The following is a 20,261-nucleotide window of genomic DNA, read 5'->3' as shown; positions in this document are numbered from 1 at the left end:
AGGTGAAGGAGCGGCCCCGCGAGGGGGCGCTGTGATGCCCCCTCCCGCCTCGGCGTACTGCATCTCCCAGCAGGCGGTGCGGCTTGACGTCACCCTCTCACGTGACGCTGGGGGCGGGGCGTCGGGCGGAAGCGCGGCCCTGAGGCAGGCGCGGCGGCGGAAGCGGAGCCGACGGGCTGTGGTAAGCAGCGGGACGGGGCGGGCGGACGGAGCGCTGCCGTGTGTGAGCGCCGCGCTGTGTTGCAGGAGAGGCCATGGTGTCCGGCAAGCAGCTGGCTGATTTCGGCTACAAGGCCTTCTCCGGTTCCATGATGCTGCTGACGATGTACGGCGGGTACCTGTGCGGCGTCCGGGCCTACCGCTTGCTGCAGAACCGCCGCGCCCGGCAGGCCTCGGCCGGCCCCGAGAGCTGAGGGCGGAGGGCTCGGTGCCGCCGCGGCGCCGAGCTGCGCTCTCGGAAGGGCCCGGAGCGCAATAAAACCACGTGGAAACGCCCGAGTGTGGTTGTGCGGCTGTCTGCGGGGGGAACGGAGAACGGGGATCTCAGGTCAGCACCCGCTGAGTACCGCGGGGAAGGGACTGACGGTCACAGCCGTAGGGGTTGAAGGGCCCTCTGAGCCCAAACCCCTCCGGCAGGTTGCAGAGGAAGCATTCCGGTGGGTTTGGGTCTCTCCAGAGGAGCCCCCCGACCTCTCTAGGCATTGTGCGCCCGGGTTTCCTCAAGGAAGTTTTTCCTTCTGTTCAGGTGGAATTTCTCTGATTCCTGTTGGTGCCCGGTGGCCCTTGGTCCTGAAAAGAGCCTGGCCCCGTGCTCCTGCCCCCCACCCTTCAGACGTTGCTGAGAGTCGATCTGATCCCCTGTTGGCCCTCTCCCCCACCTGAACAACCCTGGGGCTCTCACAGCCTGTCCCCACTAGCTCTGCAACCCCCGCAGGGCTCTCCCAGCAGTTCCCAGTCTGCCCAGAACTGGGCCCAGTGCTCCAGCTGCATCCTCCTCAGTGCAGAGGAGTGGGAGAATCTCCATTACCCTGCTGGTCCAGCACTGTGCAGTGACTCTACCATCCCATTGGCCACCAGGGCACACTGCTGGTTCACAATCATCCTACTGACCACCAGGACAAAGTCACTGATTTCATTTTTTTTAAATTAACAAAGTGAAACATAGTTCTGAAGTGCTTTGTTGGTTTTGTTTGTTTGTTTTTGTTTTGTTTTTTAATCGAGATAAGAGTAAACAACAGTATAAAACGGTAACAACTCAAGAAGTTCCCAAAATTCTGCTCGTGACTGACATGCAGGTCCTCCATTGCCCCCAAGTACCATCGAGTAAAAAAAGAAGCATAACCCACAGTGTGGCTGCTTTTCCAGCCCAGTGATTTCCTCCACAAAAATTGCAGAATGAGAGCAGCACCATTCTAACTTCTGTCCTAAAACACAGTTGAGCAGGACCGAAACCCCTCATTATGTGGAAAGCTAAGAACAGCCCCCAGCATTGGTCTGCCCTCAAGTTCCTCGCTCAGCCAACTGCATCCAGTAGATCTAGAAATGTCTTCAAAACCACAACTTGCAAAAGAAAAAAAAGATTTAAAAGGTACATATTGTGATACTTGTCTTTGGGGCAATAATGAATCCCCTCCCCTGTTTCAGATGGCTGTCACTGAGGCTTCAGAGGGGCTTTCAGCACCAGAAGAGGCAGCAAATGCTGGCCTGGTCCCTCTTGAGAGCAGAGTTAACAAGCTATAGCCTCCTTAACACAGAGCACCCCAGAGAAGCTGGAGCAACTTTTCTGTTGTAGCACAATGCAACGCAGAGCTTAGCTGTAGCACAAAGGGATGAGTCTGCTGCAGCCTGTATGTGGGCAGCAAAAACCAGGCACTCCCCCTGCTCTGAGCTGCTTACGGAGTGCCTCAAGGAGACGATGCTGACCCTGCGTTCAATGAGCCGTCATCGCTGGCAGTGCATTCACCAACCGTGGCCAGTTGAGCCCAAACTCATTCCACCTTGAGTTGATCCCAGTACAAACCAGTTTGTCAAATACAAAGATACCTCTGCAAACGTCGATGGGGCTAAGATTGAAGTACAAAATGGCTTAAAGTGAAATCTGCAGCTTGCTCTTTGCCCTAGTAATTGGCTTTCTCCCTTCTGTCATGCCAAGCCTTGGACTGGTCTGGATTGTGCCCGTTTCAGATTTGCTGGAGGTTTCTGGGGAAGGGGTATCTTGATTAAAAAATCACTTGGGAATGCAGAGTTCAACACATCTAAATATGTAGAGACAAGTTCGTGTTTGCTCAAGGCCAACCCAGGGCCTTATTCCTCCTCTGTCCACTGCCCGCCGGCCATGTGGCCGTTAATGCGGTTGGAGCCATTGCTCGAAGTGCTGAAAACTCCTTTTGTGCTGTTGGACGTCACATCCTCCTCCTCAGAGCTGCTTTCTACATCGCTGCGGTCATCTTTGGATACCTGAACAATGCAAGTGAGATTTGGTAGTGGAAAGGGGAGAAGTTGGTAAATTCACAGAAAGTTACAGCAGTAGAAGGTTGCACGGAAGGGATTAATCAGCCCCAGTGACAACTGCCTTCTGCACTCCACCCTTATTAACTTAAAAGCTTGAAGAGCCTGTCATCACATGCAGAACACAAGACAGACGTAGAAAAAGACAGCTGGGAATGAGAAGCTCTGCTTTCTGAACACTGTACACTGTGAGGCACCACGCTTCACGCTCATCACATCAGAGGATGTTAGAGATCTTGGCTTCCAAGAGTTGCATTCTAGACTGGTTAAAGGTTGCTTTTCCAGATAAATTTGTTTTTAATAATAATAATAGTAAATCTTCTCACACCATAACAATCAGCAAATACAATGACAAAATACATATCTATCAGTTCTAGAAAGAACACTTTGTCCTACAGGGACTGCCTTTGATATTTTAAAAATTAACCAGCTATATTTATCACATTGCTGTTTGCACAAAGTGCCTCCCATTTTCACTGCTTGTCGTTCATCTGTGAGAAGTCATTTATGAGGAGGAGCACAGTTGGGCAGCAGGCTGCAGAACAGAGACGACAACGTAACACCAGCCCAGGAGCTGAATTCCCCTCAGCCTATCGGGAACTGCCCTATGGTTATGGCTTTGGCTGCAAGGTGACTACACAGTCAGCCAATACATTTTTATGTGGGGCTTTGAACCTTTGGAACAACCCTCAGGCACAGCTCTGCTTCACATCGCTGCTACCTGCTGTGGGAGTGCCATGGAAATGCAGTGCACCAGGACACAAAAGAAGGGACCATAAGCCAGGCCCCAACTGCAAATAAGCACCTTGGTCGCTGGCTGGGCTCCAGAGCTGTAAACTCACCATTGCCACCTGGATGCACAAATGGCTCCTGCTTTACATCCCCTAGGGCAGGCTCTCCACACTTCTGCCTGCAACTAACAGCCCTCATTCACCTCACGTGCAAGCACTTTGTGGGGAGATTGCTTTCAGGTGCTTCAGAAATTGATCCTGCTCTGCCTGTTCTGTGCCTGGGTTCTGGCTTTCAAACAGCACCTGGTGGGAAGGTTTCAGCTCCAAGGAAGATGTGGCAGAAAGCCAGATAATGATCTCCAGGATAGGTTTTGATGGGCCTGTTGGGTGTATTTGCTTTTGTCTGTAGCCAAAACTTCTGGTACCTCCTCCTGTACTGGAAGTTCAAAGGGTCACTGGAAGGAAGCAGAGGTCTCACTCTACTTCCCACAACTGCTTTCACAAAAAAGACTGCTTTTCTGCTGTCCTCTTTCACTCAGCAGTGTGTTAATGAGCACTACAGACATAGACATCAGAGTCTTTGTGAGCCTACAAATCATACAAGTGAGGACATCAGAACAAGCCACAAAACACTGCTCAGACCTTTGGAGAACCTGCATTTTAAAACTGGATCAGGGCCAGCACTGCATCAGCCAGGGAAACAAATGTTTTAAGGGAAGACATCACCCAGCTGAAGCCCCAAGACCAGAGCTTTGTGTTCCCCTCAGCCTAGAAACAGGGTAGAAACAGAAGTACAGATCACACTTACATGCAAAGGATGAAACTGTCCAGCTCCAATCTGGCACAGCAGAGGAAAAGGAGTGAGAAAAGAGTGAAGAAGACAAAGCTCAGAGTCCCTTCTCTGGCTAGGTCACCTGGACAGGAGAAAAGCAAGGAAAGGGAAAAGACACAGACCTGAGCTGTAGGAACAGCTGCATAGAAAATAAGAGCCTCGCAGTAGCAGCTGTGGGGAACAGATGACAAACTCCTGTGCATGCTCTAAAATACATTTTCCCCTGACAAACACTGTCATAAACAGATATGTATTTCAAGGTTACATTTCATGTGTGGGCAGCTAAGAAGTCAAACACAAAGTATAGCTGTAAGAGAAACTCAGATCAAGATATCAGATAGATGACAAAAAAGGCATTTGTGCTAGCAAACCATCTGTTGCGCTCTGGTAGATGCAAAGGAAGTGGCTTCTGATGGGCTGGCTGGGTGTCAAACAGTTCCTAGGCTGCTTGCCCTGTCTCATGCCTCCAGTTGAAGTGCAACTTTTAAGCCTGGCAACTTAGGCTACAGCCCAACATCAGCACTGTTGGCTCTTAGGATAACATCTGCCACTTACCAGCTGCTGGAATCTCAACCCTCCCCCTTCCCAACACTCCCCTCCTCCCTCCCCCAGCTAAAATTGGAATACTTGGAACTGGAGCTAGACTGCACCCCATTAGCCCAGTGACAACCAGCTTGCTCTCCAGTACTTCTGAGAGTACTGGAAACTTTGCCTCTGCACCTCAATGCCTGGCTCCCACCGGCAACCAAAAGCCATTCACTGCTAAAAGGGAAGATGCATAATTCTCAGTGCAACCCAAGAATCAGCAGATGTTGGAAAGCTAGGAGCTGAAAGACATTCTAAATGATTATTTTAAAAAGAGCTTTCTACCACCTTTAACTCCAAACAAAGCAACAAGCAGTCATCATATCTCAGTGCACTGGAAAATGGTGGTGTTTCCTTGCATGAACAGAACAGAGAGGAAAGCATCCCTGCCTCTGTATGTATTTGGCAGCTCTGGTCTGCAGAGCAACCAGGGTTAAAAAAAAGAAACCAACTGCTCTACAAAGCAATCATTATGTAATTACCTTGAGAACTAGCACCAGCCCTTGCTAATGGCTCCATTTCTCTTAATTCCTTCACAGAGCTTGTAGAAAAGGGGACCCAAACCAGCCCCCAACACCTTACCTTTCCCCGCACGAGGGCCTTGTAGGCAGTGCGAACGATGAGATAGGACCAGATGACATGCAGGATCTGCAGGGTTACCAAAAGGCCATTGAACAGCCACCAGGAAGGATAAGGACCAATCAGTTCCCAGCTTTCGAATAGCGTTGTATTCAAAATCCTAAGAGATCCAGAAACACATTACAGATCGGCTGTGCTGGTAGTATGGCTTCCAGCTCTCCATTCAGATGACTGGCCAGATGCACAGCAGTGTGCATCTCACTTAAGCATCTGTTGCTTTGCTCCTGTCAGAGCGGTGATGCATCTGATCTCTGGCCAGAGTTAGGAGACAGACTAAATCCAATTAGAAACACTGGAACTGAGCAACAAACAGGAGAAGACGTGAATGTTATGCTGTTTGGTTACGCATACGGATCTGCTGCCAATTTCCTTCTCAACAGAGTTTATAATAACTTTACAGGAAGTGATGTCAAACTGCTCTGGTCACTAAAACAACTGTTAACACATTCATCCTTCACCCATTTTTAAAAACCATGCAGATTTTATTCCTAGTTGGCCTCTCTCCCTTCCCTCCTAGTTTTAGATTCCTCCTGCCAAGCTGGAAGACAACAAACTGCTTCACAGACAAAGCATTTTGGTTTCTTTCAGGACTGTTTTGCTGTTCTCATCGCTGGAAGTTCTTGCCAGCACTTAAGTGATGTATTAAACAATTTAGATTTCGTGAAGTAGAGATGCGTGGAGAGACCTTTAAAGGCACCATTAGTTTTGCATAGCTTTTAACATTTCACAGGAAAAGAGAAACAAGCCTGTCAAAGAAGAACCCAAGGCCCCAAAGTGCAGCTACAGGAACAGCTAATTTGTGGCCAGCTTATTAGTGAACTGTATGCAGCTCCAGAGGTCTTGCAGTGCTTTACACTGCTAAACAGGGAAGTGAATATACGTGAGCTGAACTAGTATAAGGTCTGCAATACCACAGCAAGCTTGTCAGATTTCTCTGTAAAGATGAGGAGTTACATTACAGCCAGTGGAAAACACATTAAAGATTCACAGGGCTGCTGAGTAATAGCATGATGCAAGAGCATCACCTCACAACAGACTACAGCAAGGAGAACAATGACAACAATCTCATCTATCAAGGGAAAGAAACTCTGCAGACTTGAGTACCAAAACCCTTCCTTATCTTGATTCCCTTGATGCATTCGCTGGGAAACAAGAGCTTTAATTGCAATTCTGATACCAAGACAAATTTTCTGTGCACTCTTTCAACAGGAAGAAGGTGGAGAACGTAACCATGACCACCCTCACTGAGCCTGACCTACTGGGTCAGCAGAGAACTTCATTATAGAACAATTAGCTATAATCTGTTTAGGGCTGCACCTCACATAGAAGAATCTTCAGACCTATTTCAGGCTCTAAACAGTCACGACTCAAGGGCAGGACGCAAGAAATCAAAAGCAGCACTGATGACTAAGCCAGATACTCAGAAATTAAATTTTCTTCAAGAAATTATGCCTCTTCTGTAACCATTTCCAAAACTTCTCAAGTCAAGAGAAGCAAACAGTGTTCTGAGCTATTCAGATAGCAGCTGATTGTGCTCCACTAATGAGCACTGTCATCACTTTACAGCAAGAGAAAGAGAGGCCAGCTGTGTGTTAAGATTCCAGTCACTTCTCACACTCTCTCTTACTGACTGCTGAGAGGTTTCTTCATACTCCTGTTTAAAAGCACTGCTCCACACAGCACTTGGATTGTCTGCAACCTCAGGCTGCCGTAAGGGACATTCTGCACTGCTTGCAAGAGGTACAAATGCTTTTCTTAAAGGACTGAAAAAACAAGACCTTACAGTTCAAGGTGCTTACCAGAATGGATAAATGCCCAAACGTGTAACAATGAACACAACACCAAAGAGCATGAAGAAGGCATCACAGAGACGCTGGTACTTGGCATAATTGGCTAACTTTGCAGCCTAGAAGAAATGAGAAGCATGAGAATATTACTCCCTTTGTGCACTCATGTAATTACCAGGCTATAGAACTCCAAAATCCTCAAGACATCATGCTTGTAAGGAGTTAGGAATACTTAGGGATTATTCTCAGCACGACAGCAGTTATGAGGAAAAGCTGACAAAGCAGGATCAGCAACGCAGATATTACAGCATGTTTAATGCTGCTCAGCAAAAATGGGGAAGTCTGCTTGCTTCCCTGAGAGCACCCCAGCAGTAGGTACAGAAAGACTGAAAAGGAAACTTACCTCTAAGAGAAAATCAGATGCATCATGGAGACACAGCACCAGTGTTCCAACACGCACCATATTATTCATGTAAGAGAACGTAATGAGCCCAATTGTAGCCAAATGATGGACGAACATGATCAGGAAGTCCTGGAAACAGAAAGATGAATTAAGATCCTTTGGCTGTCAAATACATATGCCTGGAGCAGAGCCACAAAACTGACCAACTGAAGTCACAGGATGACTTCAGTTCAGACTCTGACTCCACACAAAGCACAGCTCATCACACATCAGCCACCATCACTGGAAGCTCCAGAAAAGTCTCTCCCAGCATGCGTGCTTCTGTGAAGTTGTAACTGCATGCACAGGCACAGCACAGTCTCTGGCACAAACGCTCAAGACAAAGACAAGTATGGCTGCAGAATCCTCTGAAAGGATTGACAGGACAACATACGGCCCTTATTTCTGGTTCCCTTTGGCTTTACAGTCACACTGCTGGTCTTTTCAGCCCTTGGCACAAATTATAAGTACGCTGCTGTTACCGTTGTCAGCATGCAAAAGCCTGCCAGAGCATAGCAGCCACAGAACAGAACATAATCCAACAGCAAGAGCTGGGCTGCTCCATTCAAAAACTTTTTTCAATGCAGTTCAGGGCTGTTTTCTAGTTCAGTCCCCTGGGTACAATGCTTACATTTTACATCAGTGCACCTTACCGTGGGGAGTGTAACAGAGGATATAGAATTAAATATTGTAAACAGTATCACAGATGCTGTTATTCACTTCTTTTCTGCAGCTCCAAGTTATTTTGCATCTTGGAGCTAATATTTCAGTACAGAAAAAAAACAATCACTTTTTTTTTTCCCCCAACAGCTGATGCAAGAATGGGAATACTCTGTTACTTTGCAGTTTGTACAGCAGAAGCAATAAGCCACGATTTACTATGAACTGTAGTTCAACAGTTCCAACAGCAACAATGAACCAAATCCTAGAATGCAGCACAACAGAATTAGATTCCAGCAATCATGACCAGTCATCATTCTGACACAAGACAAAAAGTTATTTTCAAAAAGCACGTATTATTGCTTCCGCGTTTGCCATTTTCTCATCCTGCTCAGCAAGCCAATGCTTGGAGTGTTTTATTTTCCTGTCCTTTTGAAAGCCTTAAAGTCAAAATCTCTTTTTTTTTTTTTTTTCCCCCCAACAATTTGCTAACTGTTTATTAGGAGGCATTGAGTGATTCTGTTCTTTCCCCTGGAAAACGAAAGAGCCTCTCAAGGATACACCAGGTCACACAGCAACTCATTCCTCCCTTCCTCCAGGATTGTAATGAGTAGAGAAGGAGCTACAGAGAGGTGTGAATGAGGAAAATTCTGTTATTACTACGTTTCAGCTTTACTGGCCACGCACACTGACAGTTTTTGTTAGCCTGGTCTATTCAGCAAAGCAGTTAGTGCAATTCTGGTTAACCTCACCTTCCGTTTAATGTCTGTAAACTGAGAAAACATGAGAGACCAGTAGAAGGCCAGCTCCAAGATATAGTAATAATAAAGCCTGGATGTTAGAGGCTGGAAAACAAACAAAGACAGCACAGTTAGAAGACAAACTACTTCAAAATTTACATTACAATCTACTTTTTCCTTCCTTTCTCTCCTGCTGTGTTCCCTTCAGAATGATGAGGCATGAGTTAAAAGATCCAGAATTAAGGCTTAGTTAACACAAGCTTAAGCAACAGCTGCCTTCCTACAGGCTCAGTCACACAAGCAACCTTGCGTGTTTGACAGGAGAATCTCAGGTTTTGAATAAAGCTCAGCGTTTACAAATTGCACTGCAGCCTCCTGGATTAGGAAAAACAAACTGAGCCACACTGGTTGGCCTCTCCACAATCACACTTGATGCATAATTAAAACAACACTGTGAGTAAGCTACTTTTTCTAATCTCAGCAGGAAGAAAACACAAAACAAATACGAGTTGAGTCTATTCTCTCTGAAGAAACACCATTGTTGACAAACCTACATAACCAGAACTGGAACACACAAAACACTGTTATCTTTGTGCCTTCAAAACGGGATGGCTCTTCACTACTTGGGAAGCTTACCAGGCCTGGGTAGCATCCACAGAATGAGAAAGAGTTGAGACTACCCAATTACAACTTGCTGTCATTAACAGAAATAAGAAATTGCACAGGAGATTTGAATCTACTAAGTTTTTATCTCCTACCTGAAAGGGGTAGCTGTACCAGCACTGTCGTGTGTCCCAAAACCAGGGTGCCTGAAGGGAAAAGTCAAGTTTATTATTCTGCTGGTCTTTTTAATTCCCTATTATCTAGGCATCAACCAATACAGTTCCAGTTCACTGAAATTTTACCTTCGTTCCAAGCTAAATTTACTGTAAGACAAAATAATGATTTGAAATAATCATTCTGCACCCAAAGGCAAACTGTAACGCAACCGAAATTCAAAGAAGCAAGCAGCTCTAATAATAAAGACCCAGAGATAAATGTGTATCCGTATGGGAAGAAAGCAAAACCTCTCCACACCAAGAAGTCAGGTCTGTCCTATTCTGGTGTAAAGTAACAAATAAACTTCCAGTATTTCCATAATGACAGATTTGTTTAGAAGCTTTCTCATATTGTCAGAGTGGCCTTTACATAGAAACTCCAGGATCTCAAATAAGGGCACACAGAGATGACTTATTACCAAACTCCTCTTCTTTGAAGCTAGGTGCAAGCACAGAAGGGACACTGTAGTCAAAGGCCTGAAATTTCAGCACTGCAGTGCGAACCCAGTGGCACAACACACAGAAAAACCAGGTGGGAGGGTGAGGAGGGGTGTGCCAGATCAACTCACCGTCCAGAGAAACCTGATTCCATAAAGAAATATACTTAAATAGAAGGTAAATCTCCACCTGGAAAAAAAAAAAAAAAAAAGCAAAATACAAAACATGAACCAGAAATAGTTTCTGTTTAATATTTGTAACAAAACCTGAAACAACTGTGAAAAAAGCAATTCTGACACCTGAAAAGTATTCACCCACTAATTGTTAATCCTTCATTTGTAAACGTTGTGTGAGGATAAACCCATTTGAGAGCTTTCACACCACACTTGTTTGCATTGACAGCCAAGTTCAGAGTGAGCATGCAGCATTCATACGCTTTAATATACAATGTCAGGATAACAAGAAAAGTAGCTGTTATTCAGAAGATATCCTAATACATGTAATTATCCTTCTTACCTTGCGGCTTTAAGTAGGCAAAATCATACTGGGGGAAGAATTAATATGAAGAAAATTACTGGAAAGGAAAGAAACCAGCACAGAAGAAAACAAGTCAGGACAGAAGCACTCAGATGCTACTGCACTAACAGGGGAACTACAAGCACTCAGAAAGAAACAAAGAACAAAGGAACGAACTGAAGGGAAAAGCAGAGAAATCCAGGATGTGTCCATAGAAGTACATACATCACTGTAAGCCATAAGGTCACCGTGCCTGGGAAAAATGCTACAGCATAACTGTGCAGACAGCCAACTTGTCTTCAGTGTAATTACTGAATTGTGCACATGCAGATGTGTACACACACACACTGAAGTGTCACTGCCCGCCTTATGGCCATGGCTCACTCTCACAAGCTGTACATCACGGACAAGAGTAACTCCTGTGCAAGTGTTCTGGGCTTTCATGTACATATATCAAACATAGCTGAATGCTATGAAGCTCTCCTCACTTCTTCCACTTGCCTACAGGAGAATTTCCCTCCTGCCAGCCAACCCCCAGGCACCAGTTTAAGTTAACAGCTGACCACAACTTCAGTGAGAAGAGAGAACAAAGAGCTGGAGCTCTGAGATGGAGGCACATCCCAGCCTCTGCACGAACATACATGCTCTCACAAAATTTAGTGATGGTGGTGGGTTTGTCCTGATTCCTCCGATGCCGAAACCAGCGTTGGATCTTTCGAACATCCCAGTCTAGCTGCTTTGACAAGCCTTCTAACCTTTTTCCATCTGGAGACTGAAGGAAAATGAAACAAACGTCAGTTCTCCTCCTTCTCAACCTGCTTTCAGTTTGACATCCTCTGTACACTACAGTAGGACCCATGCACAGATGGCAAAACCCACGATGAAGGCACTGCGTACATTTTTAACCCTGACACTAGCACTATTCCAGAAGCAGGAACCTGCTGCCATACTCATTCATATTTAACTTTCAAAAGCCACTAATTACTTAAGTACTCGGAATGCTTGTGGTTTAACATTTCCTCACCTATTTCATCATTTGACAGCACATCACTACAGAGAATGTAGTTCTGTTTCTTAGTTTGGGAGGAGGAGAGGAGGGGCTTTTAAAATGCCCTGTCCTACCTGTTAAAACCTGCAGATCAACTCAGGCTGTCTGGAACTCAAGAACATGACAGCTGAATACACTTAAGGGACAGGATTCACTGTGAAGTTTATGGAAACTTTAAAGTAAGAATTCGGTTTTAACACATCTGATGTTTATAGATTCAAAAAAGGCATCAGAGAGATGGCGTCATTTCCATTACCACTTTTAGAGTGCATGGATACAATTAAACTTGAAAACGGAAATAGTTGCACAATAAAGAATGCATCCCTGTTCTCTCACTGGAAACTCTACTGGCAGTTTGTTTGAACAACGACAGTGGATTTACAGGAGCAGAAAGAGTGAACAAAACCTGATAACTACCTCTACAATGGCCCATGGTGAGATAAGCCACGCTAGTTTCAGACCAGTGTCCTTTTAACAAGCTCTGCCAGGGAGCTCTTACAACTGAAAGACGATAAACACATTTTACCACTTAAGTTACAAACAAACCCAGAAAGCTATGTAGAATGCTCATGTCATACAGAGTCACCAGATTGCTGAACTGAAAAACAAGATAATCTGTCATCTGATTTGCAGTACTGAAACCAGGACTTTCTCACTGCAGATAATAATGAAATCTCTTCCCTCTGCATCAGAGCCACCCTACATTTCCATTCTCCAAATCTGACAGCACACGAGCATACTGGCATAGTTAAACAAAGCTCTGTTTTTCATAGAAGCTAGATAAGGACTGCACAGCACGCAACCCCGTGGGTTTCCTCAACATTAATTTCAAGGGCATCCCCTGCATTAAAGCCCTCCCAGTAAATGGCATCAAATCACAGGGGCCTTCCTGTTCATGTCTCATCCCAAGTGCTCCTGAACCTCACTGTTCCCATGAGGTGAGTTCTGCTGAGGCTTTTATAGAATTTCCCCTCCTTCACTAAGTGCTTTTTCTGCTCCACTCAAAATGGAGTTCAGCATCACCAAACGAGAACATAAAGCCTTCCATTTCAATATCTTTAATGAAAATCTATCCCACCACCTGTGCTGATTTAACTGTCAATATCCAAAAGCACAGACAGCACGCAGCTCTGTCATTCTAAAGTGAAGGAGCACTGCCAGCTCAAGCAAGAGAAAAGCCATGAAATGTAGAATAAAAGCAATACCTGCTGCCAACATTAAGCATCCCACCACTCGTCAGGGCGCACTTCCATGGACAGAATGCTTTTACTTGAGCAAGTGACTTCCACTTGGCACAGGAAGAGGAAAGCATTCCCCCAGATGGCCAATGAAAGCAGAGAAGCAGATCACAACAGAGCAGTGCTTTTCCAATAGGAAGTGAAAGATGCCAGGCAATTTTTTTGTAAACCAACAATTACTGCCCATTACAGCAGTAACAGCTGGGACAAAAGCAGGGAACGAAGGGAAGAAAACTTTTATTTTAAAAGAGGACAATTTTGATTCAGAAAAGATTCTTCTGTGTGCAAAAGCACAGATCAGCCATAAAGAGAATTTACTTTCCTACAAGATGGACATGTCAGAGGCAATGGAAAATAAAGAACACGTGGATGAATGCACTGTGGATGGAACACATTTCTTAAACCAAAGAAGTGGGAGACAGAAACCCACACCCTCACCTTTGCAGGTCTCTGTTCCTAGCAGTGAAACTCACCTTCGTGATGGATGTAAACACTTTCTCTAAAATCGCATTGGGCTGGGCTCTGTGAGCTCCACTGTCTTGTATGCCGAGGTTTATGGCACACGGCTTGGCAATAAACCTGAAACACAAAGAGATGGATTAAAACAAGGCACGTTTTCCTTGCCCAAGTCACAGCCCCAGCCTCTCACAGACTGCAAAACCTCTCCAAAATGCTTCTGAAGATCTTCACTGTTGCTCTAAGGAACATGTACCTTTAGGTAACCAACTGGTAACTGCAGGCAGCACATATTGTAACACATTTAATGTGAAAACTTCAGTTCAAATGCCCTGGCCTTGCAGGATCAGGACACGTTTCCCCACATGACTTGCACCACTCAAAAATAAATAATAATCACTGACATGAGCCCTCTGCAAAGGGCTGCTAGAGCCCCTGCGGCACCACAGATCAAACACCTCATTTCCAGAATGCTTCTTGGTGTCACATAGCTCAGAAGAAAAAAAAAAAAAAAAAAAAGGAAGTTCGAGTCACAAAGTTCACAAAATAGACAGAACCACAGATTTCTTTTCCCCTAAGAGGGAGAAGCGTAAGTGGCTTGCTTCTCTAGGCAAGGTAGGGAAGAAATCCCAAGTCAGGCTGAAACCCACACCTCAGCATCTCACACTGCATGCAGCACGTTCTCCAAAAGCTGACTGAGCACTTGGTGAATTTTATGGCACTCTGAAAACAAACCTGGTTTTGCAACTGACGCATATACATGCTCATTCAAAACCAATTGTGTTTTGCTGTACCTTTGCACCAAACTGGCCAAGAGACAAAACACACACAGTACTGAATGCCTGAATTGTGTTCTCTCCTGTTGGTGAGCAACAGCTTTCAAGGACAGCAAATTAAAAAAATATATATTAATTAATTAATTAGAGAGCATGCAAAAACCTGTTTCTCAAAAACGACTTTGAAAAGGACCCAACACTGGCATCATTACATCTACTTTGCTTCAAAATACAGAGTGTTCCAGAGACAACTTCATTATACATATGTATTCCATTTACAAGACTCAGAGTGTGATTAAGCAGAAAATGCTGCTTTTTCCAACCATCTCATTTGCTGCCATTTCCCTTTGTGTTTAAAAGATGAGATTCAAATTCAACAGAATCATTATTATAAGCATTCCAGCTGCAGCCATGCTTGGGAGCACATCCTCAGTGCTTCTGTTAGGAATAGCTACAAGTGCACTGCAGAACAGACACAGGTTGTAGGGTTTTCCCTTGAGAAATTATGGATCAGCTCACAAGTAATCCTAAATGATCTCTGCTGCTTTTAGAAAATAACCCCCAAGCAATAGCAGCCGTAGCGCTGGGTTCCTGCCCTGTTTCTCACACGTCCTGCTTGCTTCAACAGCCACAGCTAAAGAAGTAAAAAAAAAAAAGCAAAAAGTGATTTCCTTTCAGCCTGGCTCTTCCCTGCTTTGATGGCTCACTGCTTCCTCCACCATCTGGACCATCAGCCAGAAGTGATGTTAATGATGTTATAAGTGCCCATCTCTTTGCTCCTCTTTCCTCCAGGATGCACCAGAACAGCAGCAGAGCAGCTCACATGAGCTCACCGGATGTCAAACAGTTCTGTTTCATTTTCTGGAAGACGGTGCTTACAGCTCCACAAAGAGCTGCTTTTGTTTAAGAGCAGGTAAGGAGGAGAGGAAAATAAGGAAGCACCTATGATCCATAAAAGTGGCATTATTTGGGAATTCAAAACCTGAAGCATCGAGGAAAGAAGAAACAGCATCACCTCAAAAAAAAAAAAAAGACAGAGAAATAAGCAGAACTAATTCACTTCAGGACCCACTGATTACAAAACAAACACAATGAAGATTTGCACAGAATTGCTCCAGACTATAAGCTTCCTCCACTGGGAAAATACAGATGTGTACAGAAGTCAGGAAAGGAAAAAAAATAAAGAGCAAGGCAGGGCTACAGGCAGTGCATGGGACTCAGCCAAGCGTGCAGGTGACCAAAGAGCAAAACAAAAAAAACACACAAACATTTCTTGGTGCATGGAGGCAAGCAGATATCAATGTAAGCAAAGAGGAAAAGTCACAGTCATGGAGATACAGCCACAGAAATAGGATCTCTACACTGTTAAGGAAGTGCAGCCTAGCGTGGTAATGCTGCTCCTCTCACCCAGCAACGGCTTCAGGCAGCAGGGAGCAAATTCCAGCCAGCCTCCTGCAGGGCCCAAACGCCCTCCCACAGCACTTTCCCCACAACAGGTTGCACAGGAAAGCGTCCAGGTGGGTTTAGATCTCTCCAAAGGACTCTCCCACCTCTCTGACAGCTCTGCACCCTCCATAGCGCTCTCCCAGCAGCTCACAGTCTGCCTGGAGCTGGAGAGCCCAGCACTGGGCCCAGTGCTCCAGGTTGGGGTCTCCCCAGGGCAGAGCAGAGCAGAGGAGAAGGGAATCTTCCTTGCCTGCTGGCCACGCTCTCTGCAGCACGCCCCAGGGTCCCACTGACCACCTGAAAATGCCACCTTAATTGTAGAATCCCCTCTCCCTCCAGAATCCCCATTCTTGGGGATGTTCACAACTGGATATCACCACAAGCAATTCAAGCTGATTCCAAGGCCGGTCCTGCCCTAAGGAAGGGACTGGACAAGGTGACCCAGAGGCCGTTTCCTACCTAATTATTTTATGATGCCACACAAATCTGCTGTAGGAGCTATTCCCAAGGTCGAGATCGTGCCGCGCCCTCCCAGCACGGAGTTTTCATCGTGTAAATGCTTTTATTGCTATTTTGTGAACCCATATGTGTTTATAGGCCTAAGTCACACCTACCCAGCTACATTTTCACCCCAGTTATTAAGACATTGAAACCAGCATCAGTTTTTAAACACAGAGACTAGCATCTAACAAGCACTTTCCAGTCACACTGCACCTCATGAACCCTCCGTTCTGGAAGGTTCAGGTTCTCTGCTAACTCCTTCCTACAGCTCTGAAAAGAAGAACAATTCCCTAAGTTCAAGATTTACAGAGTAAGCACATTCTGGAGTCAACATACCCAAAGAGAGAGTTCATCTCTTCACGACCTCTCAGTTTCAGTGCTCACTCCAGCACTGCCTCTAATTCCCAGATAGATTTGACAAAATAACATCTAGGACCCTCTTTTTCTTTTGTTTCTGCACCAGACTTAGCACAAACCACAGATCCTTCCTCAGAGCCAGAGTGACTGTAAGCAAAAAGGAGTTCCAGTGTAATTACAATCACCTTGTACAAGTAACAGACTCCAGGTCTTCCCCAGCATCTGTGAGGCTTTTTGTGCCTGCAGTGGGATGAAACAACAGCAGTGGGGGGAAAAAAAGAAATAACACACTGACTTGACACATTCGTTAGCAGAAGTCCATCTTTCTTCTGCCTGCCCCAAAACCCACTCCCAGCTCAGCCTGGCCCTTTCTCTGCTCTGCAAGCTCAGTTCTTCATCACACATAATTCCCACACTCACTCAGCCCAATGAGTATTTTACAAACACCGTGATGCAAAGGCTGATTTACAGGAGTATTACCCACAGAAACGTTATGTCAGCGTAACAAAAGCACTTCCTCACACAGAATACCTCCTACAGAGCACAGAGGGAAATGAAGGAAAAAAAGAAAAATAAGAGCAGCAGGAGAGCAGAATTCGAGTTCTGAGTCACTGAGTCTGACTGCCACTTGTGTATCAAGGAAGACTTAATCATCCCCAAGGCCTCAGCTGGGGTATGCACACAAAGGGATGTTATTAGACGAATCTGGACTATCATGACACGTTCAAAGTGGTTGGAGAAAGAGGAGAATATTTCTTGAAACATACGGTCTTTTGAAACAAACATCCCAGGAACAGCCCTGGATTTCGCTCTCACAATGTGCTTTCACTTCAGGGTATCACCAATGAAGCACTGTTAAAGAAAAGGAAGCAACCCGCACAGGAACCAGGCCAGCAGTACAAGTTTCCAGGTTGTACTGCTGCAACATTTAATTCTTCACCTGAATCTTCCCTGAGTTAACACAGCAAAAGAAATTTAATAAGCACAGCATTACAAAGATAAAGTAGCCTCTAGCAGGATGATGTCTTATTAGGTGCAGCAGGATGCACTGTACCTCTCTCTCTCCAGAGAAAACAGTCTTTTGTATTTCCTCCCCCAAACTACCTGAACCAGCCAGGACTGGGGCAGCCAGGAGACTTCCCCTAACCCCCCCCATAACATCCAGGGGCAGCTCTGCCTCCCAGATCCCTTTCCTCATCTGCTGATTGCCATGGATGTCAGGGGTGGGCTTTGGCTGTGCCACGTGTCTGTTACCAGGTCCTCTGCACTGGTATGAGCTGAAAGCAGCATTCTGGAACTGTGGAAAAAGATAAGATTGATAGGGGGAAAAATAAGATGCTCCCACTTCTCTCCTACCCATGTTTTTCTTCACAGTTCTTTCTTTTTGCTCTGCTTAAGTCTCCAATTTTGTTTAAGCTCTGAAAGCTCAAAATAAAAAAAAAAAAAACCACTTCCTATAGAAAACCTTAAAAATGAAACCAACTCAGTCCCTGGCCACTTAAATGCTTTCCACAGAGAAACACATCCACTCATTTCATCCAGAAATGTAGGACTGACTCCGCCTTTAATGAACTATTTGGATAGGTACCTGAGGTGTCTTAATTGGCTTCTAACACCTAAGTGTTCTCTTTAACCAAGGCACTTTTCTAATTAGCATCGCTGTCAGCCGCACAGCCTGCTCCATGTGCTGCAAGAGATATCCATCACAAAGAGCAGAAACTGCTGCCTCAGGGGAGAGGTAACACACGGGTACGGGATGCTGAACCGAGTGAGAAAAGCTGCACCACACCTGTCCGTGGGCAGACAGCATCCAAACCGCACCTCCGGCACTGCAGGGACCCACAGAGCATTGAGGAACACAGCAGGCAGCAGAGCAGGCCCGAACTCCTCAGCCAGGAACTGTCAGGGAGAGCACATCACCGGCAGCGAGCAGCCCAACACCCTCAGACACACACAGGGCTGGCTTCCAGGCAATGGGAAATAAAGGAAGGATTCTCCTGACACCGTGCTGCAACCCCTCAGCATGCAGGGGGCTGCCAGGGCCCACAGCACGGCACAGGGGAGCCCCGAAGCCCCCGAAAAGCACAGGAGGGCCGTACAGAACGGCCGGGAGGGCCGTGCGGGATTCCCCCGCCGTGACACACGCAGCCCTCGGGCCCCAACGACGCTCCCTCCCCGCGCAAAGAGATGAAAGGAGCGCCGGGCGGAGGCCTGAGGCCTACGCGGGACCTGAAAGGAGAACGGGACTCCGAACCGAGCAGGGTCGAGCAGAACCGAGCCGAACCGAAGGGGCACCGAACCGAGCCGGGCCCAGCACCGCGCAGCCCGCCCCGCTCCGCCGCACGTTGCTAAGAGACCCCGGCGGGCTCGCACCGCAACACGGCGCGGAGGGGGCAGCAGCCGTCGCCTGAGGGTCGCTGGGCTCCGGGAGAGCTCCGGCCCCGCGCTCACCTCTCGAACAACAGTCGCACGGCGAAGATACCGAGTGCCAGCGGGAAGGCGGAGAGGACGTGGCTCGCCCGCGGGTACTGCAGCCCGCCGTCCGGCTCGCCGGCCAGGTCGGCCCACGTCACGTTGTGAGGCAGCCAGAAACGCTCGTTCCAGAACCAGGCCCGCACCGCCGCTACCGCGGCTGCCGCCATTTTCCGCCGCCTCCCTCCGCCTCGCCCCCCTCCCGCCCCGGCGGCGGCCACCGACAGCGGGCGGAGCTCCGCGCCTCAGCCCACCCGCTTCCGCCCGCCGCTCAGGGCGCATGCGCAGGCGGCGCTGCGGGGCGGTGCTGCCCTGGCCACGCCCCTTTCGCGGACCGTTAACTCGGAGCATGCGCACAGCGCAGCCCGCGCGACTCGCTCTGCCCGCAGCTCTCACTGAGGAGAACTGGCGGGAATCGCTCGCTGCTGGGGCGTTCCTACGAAAAAAAAAGAAAAAAAGAAAAAAAAAGCGCGCTGATTGTTCTGCTTTAAAAAGTCTCAAGCCCCCGAGCCCCGAGAAGCGGCCTTCAGCTTCACTGCCACAGGGCAGCCGTTCAGCTCTCACATGAGGAGTTCATAGTGAGACAACAAGGGCTCATTTTATTAATGCAGACGTGGTTCTGCGTAGTAATGCAGAAGTGTGGTTTAGCATTTAAGTGCAGAACAGAGAAGTTCACACAGCAAAAACGTTCAGAATGATCCCAGTAGCTTTAAAAGCTTTCAGAAAATTATTTCAACGTGATGGGCTCGGGACTGAGTGTTAACCAAGGAACAAAGGCTGTATTCTGCTTTGTAATTATGTTCTAAAGCTCTCCATAAAGGTACTCAGCACCGGCTTCCCTGTGTGTGGTAGCAGAGATCCATCTGTCCCATAATAGCCCTTCTGGCATCCATCCAGCTGAGAGTAAATTAAATGGCCCATTGAGCACTCAACTACTACAGTAACCAATGGGTACAAGGAGGTGGCAGTTCATAATATCTGCGTTTTTTTCAGTGGAACAAGTTCAGCACTAATTGCCCTGTGAATACGTTCACTGAGTGGTCGGAATCCTTGTATCTCAAGGACTCGCAGGTGGCTGAGATTTAACCAGAACAAATCTCTAAACAGCCACTGTGCAGCTTTAGTATCATGTAAGTGGGGATGCATTGTAAAGCTCGGCTGCATCTCCTGATAAACAAGGAGTTGGAACATCCAATACATCCCATGTCCATGACCAATAGCTTCCAGCCGGAGTTGCTTGGTGATTTGAATTGAAGAGCAAGTAGATGTCG

At 46.7% G+C, this 20,261-nt stretch overlaps 2 protein-coding genes across 2 annotated transcripts; one reads left to right on the top strand and one right to left on the bottom strand.

Annotated features, from left to right (window-relative positions):
• Nucleotides 1–56: 56 nt before the first annotated feature.
• On the top strand, nt 57–458 carry COX14 (cytochrome c oxidase assembly factor COX14). The gene has a single exon (XM_079547920.1). It carries the CDS (start codon nt 255–257, stop codon nt 411–413), a length of 159 nt encoding a protein of 52 aa, XP_079404046.1. The 5' UTR covers nt 57–254; the 3' UTR covers nt 414–458.
• A 1,846-nt stretch (nt 459–2,304) lies between these two features.
• Nucleotides 2,305–19,272, bottom strand: CERS5 (ceramide synthase 5; the record flags this gene model as incomplete). The annotated part of the gene is given in 11 exon segments (XM_079547912.1): nt 2,305–2,457; nt 5,239–5,395; nt 7,095–7,201; nt 7,486–7,614; nt 8,937–9,029; nt 9,683–9,733; nt 10,312–10,369; nt 11,338–11,468; nt 13,456–13,561; nt 18,970–19,181; nt 19,183–19,272. Coding segments are annotated over 11 exon segments (1,287 nt in total).
• Between the last annotated feature and the right edge of the window lie 989 nt (nt 19,273–20,261).

This window comes from Tetrao urogallus (assembly GCF_951394365.1).
Source record: "Tetrao urogallus genome assembly, chromosome: 35".
Taxonomy (NCBI): Eukaryota; Metazoa; Chordata; class Aves; order Galliformes; family Phasianidae; genus Tetrao; species Tetrao urogallus.
This window is presented reverse-complemented; position numbering and strand designations above follow the sequence as displayed.

Bases quoted from the DNA above. Each gene is read 5' to 3' on its own strand.
- COX14 (XM_079547920.1), top strand. From the start codon at position 255: ATGGTGTCCGGCAAGCAGCTGGCTGATTTCGGCTACAAGGCCTTCTCC.